General features: G+C 37.6%; 1 protein-coding gene across 1 annotated transcript in view; it reads left to right on the top strand.

Annotated features, from left to right (window-relative positions):
• Pi4KIIIalpha (phosphatidylinositol 4-kinase III alpha) overlaps window positions 1-15,620 on the top strand; it is a 65,146-nt gene extending 49,526 nt beyond the window's left edge. The window contains 7 exon segments of the mRNA XM_045726908.2: window positions 1,574-1,703; window positions 2,516-2,660; window positions 4,059-4,169; window positions 4,171-4,185; window positions 5,160-5,406; window positions 9,811-9,970; window positions 11,567-15,620. Of these exon segments, the coding sequence (XP_045582864.2) occupies window positions 1,574-1,703; window positions 2,516-2,660; window positions 4,059-4,169; window positions 4,171-4,185; window positions 5,160-5,406; window positions 9,811-9,970; window positions 11,567-11,792 (1,034 nt within the window). The 3' untranslated portion in view covers window positions 11,793-15,620.
• Window positions 15,621-20,348: the final 4,728 nt, after the last annotated feature.

Here is a 20,348-nt window from a genome sequence, read left to right as displayed (position 1 = left end):
ATCAATGACTAAAAGTGTATATTATGATGTACTAGCAACTTACATTAATCCCAGCACTTCACCACTGTTTATAGCTGACATTCTACAGTCCACAGGGGAAACAAACAAAAAAATTGTCTTCTTCTAATACTGTATTGTTAAATTGCATTCCCCGAACATGGGAGGGGGGGGGGGGACAGTGTTGAATGGTTGATTGTAATGAAACGCCAATTTCTGGGTGAACCCTGGTGGCTTCCTGAAGCTATAATGTGCTGAGATGGTACCATATATCAACTCTCATCAGCCATGGATTTCTACAGGCCTACTGGGGATCTGCCAGAATCTGACCCTCTCAAAGAGTTGCCAGGAGCAGTATCATGTATTTTTGCCACCACTGGGGAAGACAACCAGAAAGTCAGCAAGCTAAAAGAAACTACGGTTGACTTCAATAGAGACCAACTCAAAATCTGGCAAAAGAACTCCCCCCAGCTATATAAACAAACAATCTAATTCTCTCGGAACAAGCACGAGCTTATTCCCCTACAAAAGCTGTACTGGAAGCAAGATATACAGGAACCCTCACTTCAACCAGTCCAGCCAAAAGGCATTCTCCATGAGGGGCTTGCAATTAGGAAATGGAGCTGCATACAAGGGAAGGACTCAAAGTCCACACTGACATGAAGAAGTCTATGCCTGGGTGCCTGAACGTCGCACAAAACCACAGACGTTTTGGTGCCTCTTGTTTAATTTTTGGATGCTTTCTTGGTGTGGGTGATTATAACAAATTGCTGCTCCACATGCATCTGTGTTGGGGGGCCAGCTTCTGACCCTAGTCCCTGGTAGACCATACAGGCCTCTTCTGGCTGATGTGACACTGGGGCTTTATCAGAAGCCACTGGGTCTCCAGAAAGTGCATTTCATGACATTGTGATGTTTTTAATTAATAAACAGGCAGTAATAATGCATATTACAGTATTATTAATGATGCATATTACAGTATCATTAATGATGCATATTACAGTATCATTAATAATGCATATTACAGTATTATTAATAATGCATATTAATATAGTTAATACTCCAAAAACAATATATCTTGGTATTAGTGACTCCACAGCCCATTAACCAAATTACCCACCAGTATTTATAGTCATGAATACTGATATGCCATATTACATACAATAAAATCAATAGTAGTAGTAAAAAATATAAGGAGAGTTAAATAATTGTTAACATTAAAGTAACAGTTCTTGAAGGATAGTAGAAATGAAAAGTTTCTAGTTCATAGTTGAGTACTTATATACAGTATTTATTTTAAGAGGGCATTACTAAAAAATAATCCCAGTAAGAGAGAAATTTGGAAGCTACTTTTTGATTACCTCTTGAAGATTTCGAGGATCAGCGTTCCTGCAGCCCAGTCTCTGAGCAGACCTGGTTGGTGGTCTGGTCAATCAGACTGGTGGACTGACGTATAAGTCACAGCCTGATTGCAAATAAATATTATATATTGTATTGAGTGCATGTTAATTATTAGTTACATTATATTTTATATATATACAGTAATGTATTGTAAGATATTTTTTCTGTTTTGAAGGACAAGAGAGAAAGAAGGCATGCCTAAAGGCTTTACATGATATTCTAGTCCAATCAGGCTGCTATTTGCCATCTAACCCAGAGGCCATCATCCTTGACATTGACCGTAAGAGTGGAACTCCCATGCAAAGGTAAGCTTGTAGTAATCTGTTTTCATTATATCATTCTTAGTACAGTACTTATTAGTAACTAGAAATACAAGATTGTCCCTAAATTATTCTTAGTTTTGATAAACTGTGCAATATTAGATAATAAGTAATTGTAATGCTAATTGTAATGTTTATTATAATAACCCGGTATGTCTTGGGACCACATACAGACTGATTTTAGATCACTTGGATCATATTTTCTACAAGAAAATGGAGCCTCAAAGATATACTGTATATATATGTTTTCTATTACAGTAATTATTATTTACATTTTTATGGCACATTTGGAAAGAGAATTCGTTGTTATTACTGCACATGTAATATATAGCCACAAATTTAAATATTTAGTTTTTGGCTAGAATTTGATCCTCTGTAGTGATAAGGCAAAAAAAGTGCCATTACATCCTAAGGAATGTATTCCCAACAAATTTTTATTCCCATTCCCAACAAATATTTGCCTTGTTTTCTTAATTTTATTTCTTTGTTAAGAGCAGTGTTTGTTCTGGTTGACCCAAGATCCTCTTTGAGTCATTTTCTATCTGAACCCGTTTCCCAGTGATATAATTGGAAGGCTTTCTGGGTCTAGAGTCTTAAGCCAGTGAGCTACTGAGGACTGCACACATTTCATTACATTCAATGTTTGAATTTTTTTCTCTGGGCTGATTCCTTTCCAACCTATAAAATTGAAAACTGCATAATATAATATGTGTATGTACATTTGTATATTTTGTATAATATATGTATGTATTATACTGTACTGTAATTGTTAAACTGTTTTTTTGTTCCCACACAAGTGCTGCAAAGGCTCCATACCTTGCTCGATTCAAAGTCTGCAAGTGTGGAATAATGGAACTCGAGAAGCAAGGAATGGCAGTTAGTTCAGGACAGGAAGTCAGTACTAATATTGGACCTGTAATCTGGCAAGCAGCAATATTTAAGGTAAAGCACCATATTTATATTATTATTCTGCACATCCTACCAAATCTGGAGTTATTTATATTGGATGCCTCTAAACAAAGGCCCAAGTATGCTCCCAGAAAAAATTGGATTTCAGAGGGGGAATGCAATGAAACCCTGATCTCCAGTTCATCACGCAAAGTAATTTTCATTAATTGTTTTTCCTGGTGGCATCTAAGATAGCTTTACATGCATCATGTTACACCAGGCCCTTGCAAATTATAAAATGCCTATTGGAAATCAGAGACAGATTCTTTTCCACTCAGAGGCATAGGGAGCCGGGAATACCAGTAAAGTAGAGCGCTAAAAAAACACACAACTGCAGAGGAAAATATAATTAACCCTGATAATGAGAGAGAGAGATGGTGAGAGATAGAGGAGAGAGAGAAAAAAAAATGAGAACATAAAAATGAAGATAACTGCAAAAGGCCTATTGGCCCGTACGAGGCAGCTCCTGTTTATAACCACCCAGTCTCATTTATATATGTCTAACCTATGCTTGAAACAATCAAGGGACCCTACTGTGTTGGGTGTTAGGCATCTGTTATGGGTTACATCCTGAGAAGTCATTAGTTGGCCTCAGGAAACCTTGATAACCCTATCACGGCTTATATTTCCTGTCCCTGACAACGGAACACTACCATAAATTGCATCATTGATTAAATTCTGAGTGTGCTAGAGAGAGCGTAGCTAAGCTGACTCATCCTTGGCTATAAATATTTAGAATAAACCCATGCTGGCTAATTTTACTAAAAAGACTAATTATATATAAAAGGTACAGTTTATTAATGTAAAAACAATGTCTTTCTAATATTTGTGTTGTGTGTACTGGTAGTTTGAGTGACTGACATTAATTAATATTATTACTTTATTAAATATGCATACTTTGTGACCATCAATTAGCCACCGTATTATGTTCTGTATATTTTTTAAGTTATCGTTATTATTATTATTATTATTATGAGTATGATAGGCATTTCTTTTTCTGTGCATAAATAATGACTATTTCAACTATGTAGGCTTTTATTATTTAAAATCAAAATATGAAGTTGCTTGCTTGCTTGTATCATGAGACACAGCACTGTGTCTCATGATACAGGGGAGGGATACAGGGTAGCCCAACAGTACACTTGTACTGTTGGGTACCATGTGTGTGTTCTTATAATGGCAGCTGTATTGCTTAGATCACAGTACTGTGTTTGATGTTCATGTATTAATACTGTGCTACTGTATTGCGTTTATCTTGAGAGAACCATAATTCATTAAATATCACTCTGACGAAGTCAGTTGGTTGTTCTGTTTAGTTCTCTAATGTATGCCTCTCTGTATTGATATCAAAATGTAGATTAATAAATATATTGTATTATGTCATATCTGCAGGTGGGCGATGATGTGAGGCAAGATATGCTTGCGCTCCAAGTCATCTCCATCTTCAAGAACATTTTCCAGACTGTTGGACTTGATTTGTTCCTCTTCCCTTACTGTGTTGTAGGCTACCTCTCCTGGGGTGAGACTGATATCCTCTTTTAATGACTTAAGGGGGCGAGATCTCTAAAATATTCATCAAAATATGAAATACTGTATAGTATAACATGTTAAATAAATCTACCGTATTTGGCATCAGCGTTATGACAATTTCATTCCAATATGTTGAGAAATTGATTTTATATGAATTTAAACAATAAAACAAAACAAAACACACACACACATAAAGACAAAGCAACAAAATCATTAAAGGAAAGGGGTGTAAAGAACAAAGGGAATGTTCCTGAAAATATACAGTATACCAACATAGATAGAGTGAGATAAAAAATATTGGAGTTCAAGGATATAATTCAGCTCGAAGTCCCAGATATTGTTGCATTAACAGACGAAACGTGAAGAAAATATTATAAATGAGGCCGTATTCCCAAGGGGTTACTCAGTTTGGAGACGTGACAGGAAAACAAGGAAGGGGAAAGGAGTGGCTGTGCTGGTGAAAGAGGCACTTTATTACATTTAATGCTGAGGTTCTCCATGGAAGTCTTACCTGGTATATCATAGTTCAGTATAATATATGCAAATACATATCTTTCATTTGAGCTAAGAAAATGCACCGATTGTGACTCGACAAAATTAAATCACGATATTAATATACAGTAGTTTATTAGCATTTAAATATACATCTTTGAAGTCATTTATTGCATAACAGCGTTCTCATAAACTTATTCCAATAAAATAGTTTTGTTTATTGTCAATTGTTGCAGACATTTTCATTAGGAATGTTTTAAATTTAATATTTTTTAAAGTTAATATAATTCTGTACTGTACATAGGTTTCTTAATATTTTAGTTTTGGATTTTACTAACTGAAGAGTTTTTACTTATTGTGCACAGTTGTAAATTATAGATTTCAAAGATTCTTGTAAACATTTTATGTTAGCAACATAAGCTTTTTGTTATAATCATTTACAATATCGTGTTATAATTTTCTTACCTCTAGTGTGGTGTGATTGAGTGTGTACCCAATGCCAAATCTCGGGACCAGCTTGGTCGTAGTACTGATACGGGTATGTATCAGTACTTCCTTGACCTATATGGTGATGAAAACTCCCACAAGTTTCAACAAGCACGCTCCAATTTTGTGAAGTCAATGGCGGCGTATTCGCTGGTTGGATTTTTGCTCCAGATTAAGGACAGGCACAATGGAAATATTATGCTGGATACTGATGGTCACATTATACACATTGGTATGGAATTATTCGCTTTGTATTTGCTATCGTTGTTATGTGTAGTGCATAATTTCCATTTTAAACTAATTTAGATTATCAAAGGATTCCATTAGCAATAAGGTAATGTTAGGACCTGAATAATAGTATACTGAACAGTAAAGTATGTACATAATATTTACTGTACAATGCAACCGCTATTATGAGGAACGTTTGGTTCCTCTGGATATCAAAATAATTTAAAATATGGATAATTTAAGACATATAATTTGATTCGAGTCGTGTTCTCTGCTTGTTTTCCAGTACTATTCTGATGACATTACTGTTAGGGTACAGGCAGCATCCTCATTGCATGCTAGGTTTAGGCTGCTGCAACGTGCTAGGTTGGTTTACCACCCAGGATGCCTCGCCGCTGCCCAACTTTGGTTATAGGGACCCAGACCTGGGGGCGTTAGTTGCTTCGACTTTAGTTCAGTCTGTGCTCTCTGGTCCTTCCCATGTTGTTCATCCTGCACCTTCCCCTGCTTCCAGCTCCCAAATGTCTGAGGGGTTTCGGAATCGCAGCAGGGTTTCGTTGATAATGAGATTCGGCAGCTTCGGAGGCTGACCAGTTCAGGTTGGGGACGGAGGCATTCGAACTGGTTTCACCTACCGAGGCTTCTGGGTCCCACTAGCAGGACCCCCTTCTTTTCTGCCTTTCCCCTGTACTCTGCTTTTTCTTCAGGAATAGAGGGTATGGAGGAATGCTCTGGCCTGGGTCCCGACTTAGGGGATCCCAAGGCTGGGGAGGAGTTGATCTGGGGGCCTTGGCCCCCCTTTGACCCCACTTGGGTATTGATGCCCTCTTTGTGGGTCTTGGTGTTGCAGGGGAAGGGGTTTTCTTACCCCCCTTCCCTGTATGAGTATAATTTGGAGTCGGCTCCTCCCCAGGTTCAATTCCAGGCTCCCTTGGGTTCCTCGGCCCCCCATCCTTCTGGAAGTTTTCTGCCTCTCTGATCTTCTCTAAGGAGGTTCGGAAGGAACTTGCTCCGTGCCTCCTGCGAAATCTAGATTCTGCCTCCGTGATGGATCCATTCTTATTTGAGTTCGGTTCCTCTTCCCTGTATTGGGTGCATTTGGAGGTTCTGGAGTCTTCCTGGTTGGCAGACTGCCCATTCTTTTCGTTGGAGGGCGTAGAATGGGTTCTGTTGGGTCCCCACACTTGAGTGACGAGAAACTTCTACCGTTCTGCAGGTTTGCCTTGGGGGTGAGTTTGAGCACCTTAATGCATAGCTTGTTCGCCCCTGTGCTTTCTCTGGATGTTGGCCTTGTGCAGCTGCACGTGCAGGTTTCTTAACCCTTTCGGCATCCTCGGTTGCTGAGGATTTGCATGCCCGTGGGCATTTGGCTTCGGTCTTGCACTTTTTTTCCTTCTTGAGCTGTCTTCAGCCTGACTCGAGGAAGATGTGGAGGTGTTGAATGCCGGAACTTCGTCTGATGTGCTGTTCTTGGTGGCTAGGGCATCAGCCGCACTGTTGAAGCTGTTTGCGTCCGTCCTGAAGAAAGCGGTGTGTCTGTTCTTTGTTTCTTGCCTCGCATGCCATCAGGCTGTGCTCGCTCTCTTTGGAATCCGCTTGGGCCCTGGCTCTTCGGTTTCCATCACCATTTTGTCCATTGCTGTTTGCGAAATCTGCTGTCACGTAGTTTCTGCATGCAGCTTTCTCTAGTAGTCATCCTGTGTCGGACTTGTTGGTTCTCCAGGGCGGCCGTTCTCGGCCTTCATGGAAGGGTCATGCCAAGGCTCAGGGTTCCGCTGGTCTAGGTGGGCTATTGGTTCCAGCTTGGGAGCTGACGTTGCCTTTGGAGCTGGCATCATCTGGTCGGCGAGATAATCGCTCTGTTCGTTGGCCGGCTTCTCGTAAGGGGGCATCGACCCTTTTGCTGTTTGCCCCGATAACAGGACGATGGGAGGAGGCTTGCTCTGTTTGCTCGCACTTGGTCCCACAATTCATGGACGTTTTCATCCTGATTCCAGTGTTGAAGCCAGAGGTTCAGATGTGCGGATCTGAGGTTCATTCTGGACTTGTCCTGTCTGAACCCCTGGATTCCTTGTCACTCCTTTCGGATGACCACTCTGTCTCAGGTCCGGCTTCTTTTGGAGCCGGGTGCCTGAATGATATCCCTAGACCTCAAGGTCGATATTGGCGTGTTGCTATTCATCCGGGGTTCAAAGACTGGTTAGGTTTCGTGGTGGGGCATCAGGCTTACCACTTTTGTTGCCTTCCTTTTGGCTTAAGTCTGACACCTCGCATATTCACGCATCTTACCCAGGTCGTGGTGACCCATCTGCGTCTGCTAGAGAGTATGGGTCCTGGCCTACCTTGATGACTGGCTAGTGTAGGTTCCCAGTCAGTCCGCTTGTCCTGGCCTACCTCGACGACTGGCTGGTGTGGGCTCCCAGTCGGTCCGCTTGTCCTAGCCTACCTCGACGACTGGCTGGTGTGGGCTCCCAGTCGGTCCGCTTGTCCTGGCCTACCTCGACGACTGGCTGGTGAAGACTCCCAATCGGTCCACTTGTCTGCTCGCTAAAGTTAGGGTTCTTTCCCAGCTCCCCGGGTTCAGGTTCCTGGTGAATTGGAGGAAGTCCCATCTGGTTCCGTCTCAGATTCGGACCTAGCTGGGTCTCGTTTGGCATTCTCGGACTACTTTCATGTCTCTCCCTTCGGAGGCATTGCTGAGGCTGCAGTCCCATCTTCAGCTGTTTCGGGGGGGGGGGGGGGGCTCAGGTCACTCGGTGGTTCTCGAGCAGTTGTGCGGGAGTCTGAACTTGGCCATGCTGGCTTATCCGCTGGGTCGGGTTTGACTTCGGCGTTTGTTCTGGTTCCTTCAGGGACGCTTCTTCCACATCTCTCGTGATCGATGGGTTTATACTCCAGGGGCCTTGCATCGGTTGCTGAATTGCTGGCTTCTGAGTTTTCCGGGGTTCAGTCCCTTGGCGCCTACCCGAACCCTCATTCGATGTGTTCACGGATATGTTGTCACTCGGCTGGGGCTTTGTGACCACTGCTCACCAGGCCGGCCAGGGGCGATAGGGTCCATCCTTTTGTCGGGCTCACAACACAGTGCGAGAGGTCACGGCAGTTTGGCTTTTGCTTTGGAGGGTTTGGATCGCTAGGGGTTCGACCAAACTGCTCCATTTTGACTGTTTTCTGGTGGTTCATTGCCTGAACCGCGGGGGTTCCCTTCGGTTCTTGCCTCTTTGGGGCAGGTCGCTCTGAGTGGCTCGTCTGCTGGGTTCTCGGGGTTTGGCTCTCCGTGCTGTTCATATTTGCGGAGTGTTCAACATCCTGGCGGACGGCCTGTTTCAGTTCATTCCTCTGTCCACGGAATGGATGGTTGATGCCTACTCCTTCCGTTGGCTCTGCCAGACATACTGACTCCCGAACGTGGACCTCTTCTCGTCAATGTGGTTTCGGTGTCTACTGATCTATGTGGCGCCCTTCCCCAACTGTGAGGCTGATGAGGTGAACGCCTTTCAGCAGGACTGGTCGAGGTGGGGTTACCTGTACCTCTTCCCTCCGGTCCAGCTGTTGCTTCAGGTTCTGGCTTGGTTGGAGTTATACCAAGGAATAGTAGTCCTCGTGGCCTCTTGGTGGCCGGCCCATCCTTGGTTCAAGGCACTGTTTGCTCGGTGTGCGAACCCGGGACGTTTTCCGCAGCTCCGCTCCTCGCATCTGGTCTTTGACATGAGAGTTCTGCCTCTCTTTTCGGTATTTAGTTGGACTTTTCTTTCCATGTGGGGTTTGTTTTGTTATGCCTACCTTTCTGGGTGCCTAACCCTGGTCGATGGCAGATAAGGAAAACCCATACCCACTTGGGGGTTTTCCATGGCCATTGCTCCCTGAAACCTCTCTGGAGGGGCCAGGTTCTGGCTCTTGGTCCCCGGTAGGTCAAACTCCATAGACTAATGCCCCGGTCTAATATATCACACATTAGCCCGATTGCTCGAGAGAGCCTCTGGGGCTCGCCCAGAAAATGGCATTTCATTACATTCAACGCTGGTTTTTTGTTACTTTTTCCATGCTGTGCCAAGACTTCCCGGTTAATGGGCATGGACCCCTATTAACCAGAAGGATTTCCAGTTAACAGGGATGGTGAATTATATTTCTATAGACCAAGAATCTTGAAAATGGGGATCTGGATAATGGGGGTTTCACTGTACCTCATTTTCATGGTGGTGTGGTCTTGCATAAATTCATAAGAATCTTTGATATCATGAATTTTCTACAATTTCTCTCATGCAACCTCTCAAACACATGACTTGGTCTTATAAAATCTTTTTAGGTAATTAAATATAAATATTATTTATCTTTTTTTTTCATAATTTATTATTTGAATGTAACCTAAATTTTAATGCATTAAAAGTATATTGAATTTTGGTTGCAGATTTTGGATTTATGTTTGAGAGTTCTCCTGGTGGCAACTTAGGGTTTGAGCCAGATATTAAGCTGACAGAAGAGATGGTAATGGTAATGGGAGGGAAAGTTGAGGCCGCACCCTTTCGATGGTTTGTTGAGCTCTGTATCAAAGGATATCTGGCAGTCAGGTGAGTCAAATGGTTCTCGTATTGCTTGTTATACCTGTTATTTTTATTTAATTATTGTTTCTTTGCTTGCTTTTAAACATAAAAAATAAATTATATATATATATATATAATATATATATATATATATATATATATATATATATATATATATATATATATATATATATATATATATATATATATATGTCGTACCTAGTAGCCAGAACTCACTTCTCAGCCTACTATTCAAGGCCCGATTTGCCTAATAAGCCAAGTTTTCCTGAATTAATATATTTACTATAATTTTTTTCTTATGAAATGATAAAGCAACCCTTTTCTCTATGTATGAGGTCAATTTTTTTTATTGGAGTTAAAATTAACGTAGATATATGACCGAACCTAACCAACCCTACCTAACCTAACCTAACCTATATTTATAGGTAAGGTTAGGTTAGGTAGCCAAAAAAAGCTAGGTTAGGTTAGGTTAGGTAGGTTAGGTAGACGAAAAAACATTAATTCATGAAAACTTGGCTTATTAGGCAAATCGGGCCTTGAATAGTAGGCTGAGAAGTGCGTTCTGGCTATTAGGTACGACATATATATATATATATATATATATATATATATATATATATATAATATATATATATATATATATATATATATATATATATATATATATATATATATATATAATATATATATATATATATATATATATAATAAATAAATAATATTATAAAACAAAAACGTGTGAGAGAAAACACTTGCCGGGACCAGGTGAGATTCTGATACCTCTGTGAACCACACTTCTTTATCAGCCACCTTTTAAAGATGTTGGATGGTGGAGTATTTGAAGTGACATGGTTCTAGGTGTCATAATTTTGCACGAGTGTGATTTGTAGCTCACATTTTATAGAGAATAGTTTACAGTAAAGAAAAAGTAGCCCACATAATAATGCTTGAAAAAGAGAATATTGGGTGACAAAGGTGCCAGTAAATATATGGGAAAGTTTGTTGGTTACATCTATCATAAAACTGAGGATGGTGTAGCTGACTTGACCACAAGGTGATCACTAGGTTAGTCAGCCAGTGAGTTGCACTAGGTGAGTACAAGCTACCCATCTTCTCCCTCAGATGGATATGTAAGAGGTGGGAGCAAATGAGTTTGTGCTAATTTGGAGAGATTTTGTTTCTTTACATAGTTGGGAGTGTTCTTTCTGTAGTTATAGAAAGACTGTGTGGTCTCTATTCAAGTTAATAGTGGCCTGTTTTGTGTCTCTAACTTTCTTGTTACTTTCCCGGTGGTGGGATAAATAAATGCCAGTACTTTCTGCACCTCTGTGAGGGCGCCAGGTACTGGCGCTGGTTCTCGGTAGGCCTATAGAACTCCCCAGCTGATGCGACCTAATAGTTGGTGCACTATCAGTGATAGCTTCAGGGAACCACAAGGTCTCACCCAGAAATTGGCATTTCATTACTGTATATTCGACACTTTTGTTTTCTATTTCCTTAATAAATACCTTGTCATTAGTGCTAGGTGTACTGTACTGTGATGATTAAACTCATGACAAAATAGTAAGCCTAAACAAGCTTTCTTGTTATTTTTACTTCCAGACCATACAGAGAAGCAATAGTCTCTTTAGTTTCTCTAATGCTGGACACAGGGTTGCCATGCTTCAGAGGCCAGACCATCAGACAACTACGCTCCAGGTTCACGCCACAGTCTACCGAGAGGGAAGCAGCAGAGTACATGCTGTACATCATCCAGCATTCACACCTCAGCTGGCGCACCAAGGCATATGACCGCCTCCAGTATCACCAGAATCAGATTCCATATTAAAATGGTTTGTTGTTGTTATTTAGAGGGATATACTGTAGTATAAAAAATTTAATATAGCCAATTCGTAGGCAAAGAATTACATTATTTGGCATTTATATACAGTATTCTACAATTTGTTTCTTTATTTGCACATGCAAAGAAGTTCCAAAATGTATTTTCAGGTTTTTTAAACCATTCCAAATATGTGATAAAGTATTTGAAATAATGTTAATTTTAATATTGTTCAGTAAAGTATTGTGTTTTAAGACTAAGTACTGTACCCTTCAAACTGAAAAATGCATTGTTTAGTTTTAATAAATAACTAATTTATTTATTAAATCTTTGTTAACATTCTCATTTTATTATTGTTTAATAGACTGCTTTTCTTTTGTCGTTGAGTATATTCAAGTTTCTTATCTCTCTCTCTCTTGCTCTCCCAACCTTACCTGTATGTACTCAGCAGCTTTCTTACAATTCGAAGCTAAGCCCATTTTATTCTACCTTTTGGGGAGTTACATGTTGGGCATATTGACAACCCATATCATGCATGAAACAGTAACTAGTTCCTATGAGATTTATGTCTAACAATCATATATTTGATCATTTTTGTTCAAGGAATGTTGCCATATGTCAAATGTAAACATGATGTGCAAATCAACAGCTGTTGCCTAAACATTTTTGTCGTCAGTTGCGAATGATGGTCTATATTGGTGTGCACAGTATTAATGATCATAATCCTTTTTACGTTATAAAAATTTTCAAATTGTGCACAAAATCTGTACTGTAAGGTTAATAAGAAATGTTCCATTAAAAATTTGCAACAATATGGTTAGATACAGCAGTTATCAGACTACAGTACTAATATTCAATTAAAAAATGCACTTCTTTGCCATTAAATGTGCCTTTATATAATACAATATAATACAGTATAATAAAGCTTATGCAGCATATACTTATGAAATAAACTGAGAATAATGTACTACTACTGCTGTTGTTATTGCACTCTGAGATTGGCTGTCAGGCAGCATTTACTTATGAAACCAATTTCTACTACAGTATTACTAAGTTATGCTTGACCCTTTGGCTGCAAGATCAATACTTCAAGCACAACAGTGCAGTATTGCAAATAGCAAGATTCATAGTATTAAATATGGCCTATACCCATGACCTTACTCTTTTCAATGTAATAGGATATGGGAAATGATTCTTGCTAGCTTGCATATTGACAATGCATGCTTAACTCATGGGCACTTAATAGAACAAAGGCCTATCTCCCCACGGTCAAAACTGCATTAGGCCACTTAGTTGCATACCTCTCATAAAATGTTTTGATTTTTGAGATGATTGAAAATCTTGCTTTCTAAAGTCCCTTAGAATCATTTGTTCCTTGAAACTATGGTGAATATGATACCTTTACTATTGGGTGTATTTGCCTTTTGATAATTACTTCTTGCTCAACTCTCAATTTCTCTTCAGTGTGGAAAGCAAAATTTTTTAACTTTCATAGAAAACTTCTCTGTACTGTCTAAGCTTAGTAATCCAAATCACATAGAGCTCACCCCCATTTGAGTGGGGCAAACATTCGACTTAGCCAAATTTCTTGCTAGGAATGTACAAAAATTAGCAAATTTTCAATTTTTTGTACCACAATCCACTACCACCATTTATACATGCATTTTTGTGATTTACCAGCTCACTCCTACAATTTACATAGTTATTACCCCAGTTTTTTCGAAAATTATGAATATGAATTCATTCCTGTTGCCCAAAGATTCAAGTTGCTGGGATTTGGACCACTGAGCCCTTAAAGTAAATAGTACTGCAATTATAAATTATCATATGACCTTGAAAATTATAAAGGACCAGGGATATGTTGACATCTGGTAACAACACCCCAAAATACAGATCAATCTCATGATGCCATTCACTCCTCAGAAGCACATTTTGCTAGAATTATCACATATATACACAGTGGTTCGTCATCCTGAAAAGCCTGGGGAAAAATGTACAATTTATTGCAGAAATTCAATTGTAGGCTTGTACTCACCAATATGAGAAGTTCTGATCAGCTTGTCAACTTGAAGATTATAGTTGATGGAGCATTTTTATTTAGATGGAAAAGATGGTGGATGTTGATGGTGTTGGATTGACTGAAGTAGAGATTAATGGTGATGAGGTAACCTCAGCAGATTGCCTTTCACATGTACTCTAACCTCTAACGTATCTAATGCCATAGCAGAGTTTAAAGCTTCTAAGGCCAAGCCATTTATCAGTGCACGAACACTGCTTGAGTGGTGCCCAATACAGTCACTGGACAAGCTAGGCCCATCTCCCACCCATGCACCCTCCACCACCCCTGGCCAGTGAGGCCTGGCTGGCACTTACCTCACAACTTTCTCACTCATTTTTATTTGGACTGCCCACCTCACCAGTTAATTGAATTTTTTTTATTCACACAACATGCATATCCAGATAAGTGACATCCAGCAAGCATGCAGTCTGTATATAAAATGTGTGTAAACAGAGTGGTAGATGGTTGGGACAAGTTAAGTGAGAGGGCTGTTGATGCCAAAACCATCAGTACGTAGTCTCAAAGCATCATATGACAGTACTGGGAAAACAGGACACTTTGATAATTGCACTTAGATAGTTAAGCATATACACATTTATACATTTAGGTACTGTTTTCAAGTTTTCAGCTTACATTGTTTAGGTGTAAAAAGCTCTAGTACATACTAGTAGTTGTAGTTCAATTGGTCTTCCTTTTTAGTTATGCTTCAGATTCTTGAGATTCTTGGTGACATTGATCAGACTTCAGGGTGACAAGGTAACAAAGTGGCTAATCTTCTTAAATGGTAACCCTTCAAACTCTTTATCCTGACCCTACTGGAAGTCATTTGTATGCTTTATAGTGATTTGGTTAAACACTTCTAATCAGAGTTTTTGATAATTGTTTTCTTATGCATTCACCTCTGACAGACCACACTCATTTTATTTAAGCCTGTGTATATTTTATAATAAAGAATTAGCAGTTGCTTCAAATAATGGCCAAAACAACATTGGGAATTCCTTGGTAATCTTATAATGGCCTGTTATTTGTTTATATAAAATAAAGAGTTGGTACTGATTATGCTTGAAGCGAATATCAAAGATTGCTTTAAGATGTTTTAATTTGTGAATTTTATTTTTTATATATTTTTCATAAAGTAACATTTTCATATTTTTCTGGTCCTATTATGAAAGCTAGTTCCTATAGTGAATTGCAGCTTATGTGAATGATAGTTTAGGCATCTTAAAATGCAATTTGTATGACTCTTTGTCATGGGAAATTGTGTCTTTCATTAGACAAAATCCAAACTCAATGTAGAGTTCATGGTATAGAATGTGAATTGAAAGCTGTAGCCAAATTAGTGAACAATGCCTCTTATATAATATTTTTTCAAGGTTTTGTAAACCTATTGATTGCTTATGTTCAACCATTGATGGTTAATGAGGATATTATTTTAAATTTTCAGAATACTTTATTATATTTGTTAGAATCTTGATATTTAATCACCATTCATAATACAGTACTGTACTGTATTTAAAAAGACAGACATGTACACACACACCACATTCTTACTGTAAATCTTTTGTTTCCTTTCATTTTAAATATAAAGCTGTAAAATTTTACTGCCAAATAATCAGAAAATTTGTAGTGGTAATATTTTCTCACACACATATAATAACATGGGATAAAAACCCACACTTATGTATTTGTGTATTTTATGTAAAGATTTACACCAAAACTTACATCTCCCTGACTAATGCCAACAACATTAGTCGGTGAGATGTAAGTCTCGTCCTAACCACATACTCAGACCTTGACAAAGCACTCAGGAGAGTGCAAAAGACTTGGTGTAAATCTTTACATAAAATTCACAAGTACGCAAGTGTGAGTTTTTATCCTATAATCAGAAGATTAAGATTATTAGACTACATTATGTGGAAAATCTTATTTGAGCATTGTATATACATACTGTATTTATATTAATTTTGGCCATTGTAGATAGTGTACTATGTAATTGCCAATCAGATATCTACGTAATATATTTTGCTTGTTATGTAGATATAAATTGCATGTATCACCTGCTGTTTATCCATGTACTTTTGACACAGAAAAACTTGATGAATCTTGACATTGTAATGCTTAAGTAGTTGGTGATTGTATAAAAAATATTGCTTTCAGAGATATTTTGTGCATTGGCATGAATTAATATCAAGGTATGTAATGGGTAATATCTCCAAGCAGGTATTGTATGCGTAATACTTATATGAAAACTATAGACAGGTTAAATAAGTTATTGTATTATACTTATTATAGAGTTGGAATTTTATATATATATATATATATATATATATATATATATATATATATATATATATATATATAATATATATATATATATATATATATATATATATATATATATATATATATATATATATATATATATATATATATATATATATATATATATATATATATATATATATAATATGCGAACAAGCCTGAATGGGTCATATTATATATATATATATATATATATATAATATAACAAATTATTTAGTTTATATAAAATATATATTTTATTGATATGATTAAATAGATTTTATTGATTAGCATTTGAATGTTACAGATGCAACTGTTACCAAAGAGATTTAGTTAGTAACACATGAAATTATTCTAAATATTTTATTGAATATTTTCTGTAATAAAGTTTGCCTTCCATTTACTAACTCGCTCAGCCTTTAGTTGTAGAGCAGTACTATTATTCCATTTGTTATAAGCATTAAACTAATTTATACTTTATGTGAATAGGCATTCCTACATCATTTCAATAAATATAAGTGGAAAGATGGTAGTTAAGTGTTATTTAACAAAACTGTACATTTCAAGAAACCATTTACTGTACTCTACACTCATTCATCCCTGACATATTAACCATCTGTAGATCTGTAGCACCTCAAATATCTTGACACCAGACCCTAAGTGTTCCCAAGACGTAGGATATCATAAATACTGTTCAGCAAATAAAATATTTGCCAGAGCATTTTAAATATCACAAAATACATAACAAAAATTGAATGTTATGAAATGTCTTTTTCCAGATTAGCTCTGGTGGCTCTCTGAAGCTATCTTACTGAGCTTACTCCATGCAATTGGGTCACATCAGATGAGAGAGTTCTGTTTGGCCAACTGGGGACCAGAGTCAAAACCTGGCTCCCCTAAGGTGAGCTGAGAGCAAGTGACAATTTTCCACTTCGCTGAAAAAGCATGTAGGAAGTCAACGAAGCCTTACAGACACCTGTGGGGTAAGAAAGGCCAAAGCATAACAAATGCCAAAGAACTCCGCAAACAATTCACTCAGCTGTAGAACCAAGATATATTGGAAGTCAACTGAGAATAAGGATCAGGTCTCCTAGTGGCAGAAATTGATACTAACAAGTTTTGAGCTATTTGGGTGAATACCCTTTTTTGTGTGTAAATCATACGCAGAGTTGTTTGGCCATTTCAAGGCTTTGTTTTCTGCGAACCCTCCAGTTATGTGTCAGGCTGCACTGGCTTTTTGGAGTTTTTTTTTTCCAGTAGGGTCATGGGTTGTCACCCATTCCCTGTACCTCGCTTTAGTCTCTGGTAGACCAAACAGAGCTTCTGTGACTGATGTGGTCCTTTAGTATGGAGCAATCTCAACAAGATGGAGATAATAGTGTCTTTTAGCTTATTTTATTTCCCGAGTAGCTTCATTTAGCATGTCTCATAATCTACGTGATTCCTGGTGGACTGATCCGGCTAGTATTTTCTTTATTTTCCTTTTTATTGGCACATATTTTGAACAAGTTCAGTAATTACATTCATGAACATGGCTAAATAACCAACAGCTTAGGACCTCAGAAGCTATCTGGTGGCTCCCTGAAGCTATATTACTGAGATTACTCCATGCAATTGATGTGATCATAATATAATTAGGGGCCCTGACAGCTGAGTGGAGAGCGCTTTAGATTTGTAGACCTGAGGTTCCGGGTTCGATCCCCGATGGAAGCGGAAACAAAATGGGCAGAGTTTCTTTCACCCTGATGCTCCTATTACCTAGCAGTAAATAGGTACCTGGGAGTTAGACAGCTGCTACGGGCTGCTTCCTGGGGGTGTGTAACAAAAAGGAGGCCTGGTTGAGGACCAGGCCTCGGGGACACCAAGCCCTGAAATCATCTCAAGATAACCTCAGTCTGAAAGGGCAGCTAAAATTTTTACCTTTTTCATTTGTTACTGTTTTATTATAATTTAAGTTTAATGATTTAATTTAATTAAAATTACCTATTTAACAGCAATTTACATTAACAAATTAAACCCATGTATTAAAACAAATTATTTACACAAGTTTGTAGGATTTTGTAATTTTATAATTATGCTTAAATATAAAGTCTTAGATTTAATTATACTTGTGTATTGTTATTTAGGTAGAATCTTCCTAGAAACAGCTGTGCCAGTCTATTAAAGTTATGATGAAAGATTATTCAGATGATGCTGATGTTAACCTCACTGGAGAAGTAAAGCACCTTCATGATTTTATCAAGGAAAACCATTCAAGTAAAGGGCATTCCATGCCACCATGACCTGTATTGGGTCATTTCTCAAGACAAAGATTCATTTAGCAATTCCTAACAAAGCAATAATATAGCTATTTTTACATCTAGTGATAGCAAACTGCTCAGGGAATAAATAATTTTTACAACTAAAAGAATTATAAATGAGCTGCGAACAACGGTGACACGAGACAAGTTCTCAATACTTGGTGTTATGTGCAGGGACAGTGGTAAACTGCATAGTTTGTCTTTGAGGACATCTTCTTTAGAAAAGCAAGAAGCAAAATATTGTAATCTGATTGATTTCCTATGTTTTGACAGTGTATCTTATGTTTTATCAGTTGTAAACTGACTGCTCTATTATCAGTTGTAAACTGACTGCTCTATTATCAGTTGTAAACTGACTGCTCTATTATCAGTTGTAAACTGACTGATTTCTTGTATAATCAGTGTATTTTGTTTTGTCAGTTGTAAATACTGCTCTCTTGTTTTGTCACTGTTAAACATAATATAGTTTGCAAATTATATTTCATTTTCTGATAATTACTAGTTTACAACAGTATTTTACTCTTAGGAATAAAATTCTTACGGTGATTTGAATCATTGTGAAGGAATTTTCAGTATTATTTTCACATTTATATGTCTAGAAAGTAAATAATTATAATTAAAGATATATTTTATAACTTATAAAGACGCAACCATTCCCACCACCCTGCATGAATTTGTTATGCATCTTGATGGCATTCTTACCACATTCATTTTTTACACAGCCTTATTCTCTGTTAACAATTGCCAAATAGAGCCTCTACAATTTACCATAGCTTAGGTGCCATTATGCTTAGACTCTTAATATATTTACTCCAAATCCTGTAACCCAATTTTATTTAACACTATGACTATTTTAACCTTTCTGCCATAATTCTCTTCCTTACAATATTTGTACAACCCTTCATCTACAACCTGCATCATCTTATCACTAATATATATAATGTATTGTATTGGACTTATTTTGTTTTCATATACTGTACTCAGTCATTTTCCCTTTCATCATCTTGTACCTAATCCTCCCAAAAATGAAATTTTTTGTCATGTTAATTTTTAGTGTTTTTTTTCTAGTCAGAAAACCCACTTTTCTCTTTCCTGATTTTGTATAGCACTGCAATTCTCTCATTGCCCTCTCATTTTATACTATTAATCTCTCTACATACATCATAAATGTTTTTGCTCCATTTCATTCCCTTCCCCGCCACCTCTATGTACTGTATGTCTATATATGAACTCCCTGTTGCCTACATGTATACCTATACTATATATGCACATACATTCAAAAAAAATACTTGACACAAATCCCATTCTGAAGGCATATCCACCAAGATGTTTTCATCCTTATTTACACCTGGCATTCCTTACTTTACAACAACAACTCTGCATACATTGTCACCCTGGTAATCATATCACACACACACACCAATCATTTTCCTACCATTTTAAAGCTTCTTTTTCTTCTTGACACCTTGTTTTGATAATTACTTCTTTTTCTTCTTCTTAATTGAAGTGTGAGATTCAAAGCATAATTAGTTCATATGCAGAACGACATCAACATTCACAAGTCCCTAACTCAAAGCTTCTCTACAAAATCATTCAGTTGATTCTAAAACATAACCATCTGATTATATCTTTCATCATTATCTTTACACGCTGGTGAATATGCATATTCAAATATTGTAAATATATCTTGAATTCATTACATATTCATAGATTATCACTTTTATTCCATTACATGTTCTCTCATTCTCTGTGATATAAACAAAAGCTATCCCATTCCACCTTTTACAATAAGGAACACTTTACAGTACACTACTGCAAACTGTTTAAGTTAAGCAAGATTGATATTTCCTATAAAAATTTAATTTTTCCTGAAATATATTTTGATTATTCCATTGACATTGAAAG

Source organism: Procambarus clarkii, chromosome 88 (assembly GCF_040958095.1).
Source record: "Procambarus clarkii isolate CNS0578487 chromosome 88, FALCON_Pclarkii_2.0, whole genome shotgun sequence".
NCBI classification, from domain to species: Eukaryota; Metazoa; Arthropoda; class Malacostraca; order Decapoda; family Cambaridae; genus Procambarus; species Procambarus clarkii.
This window is presented reverse-complemented; position numbering and strand designations above follow the sequence as displayed.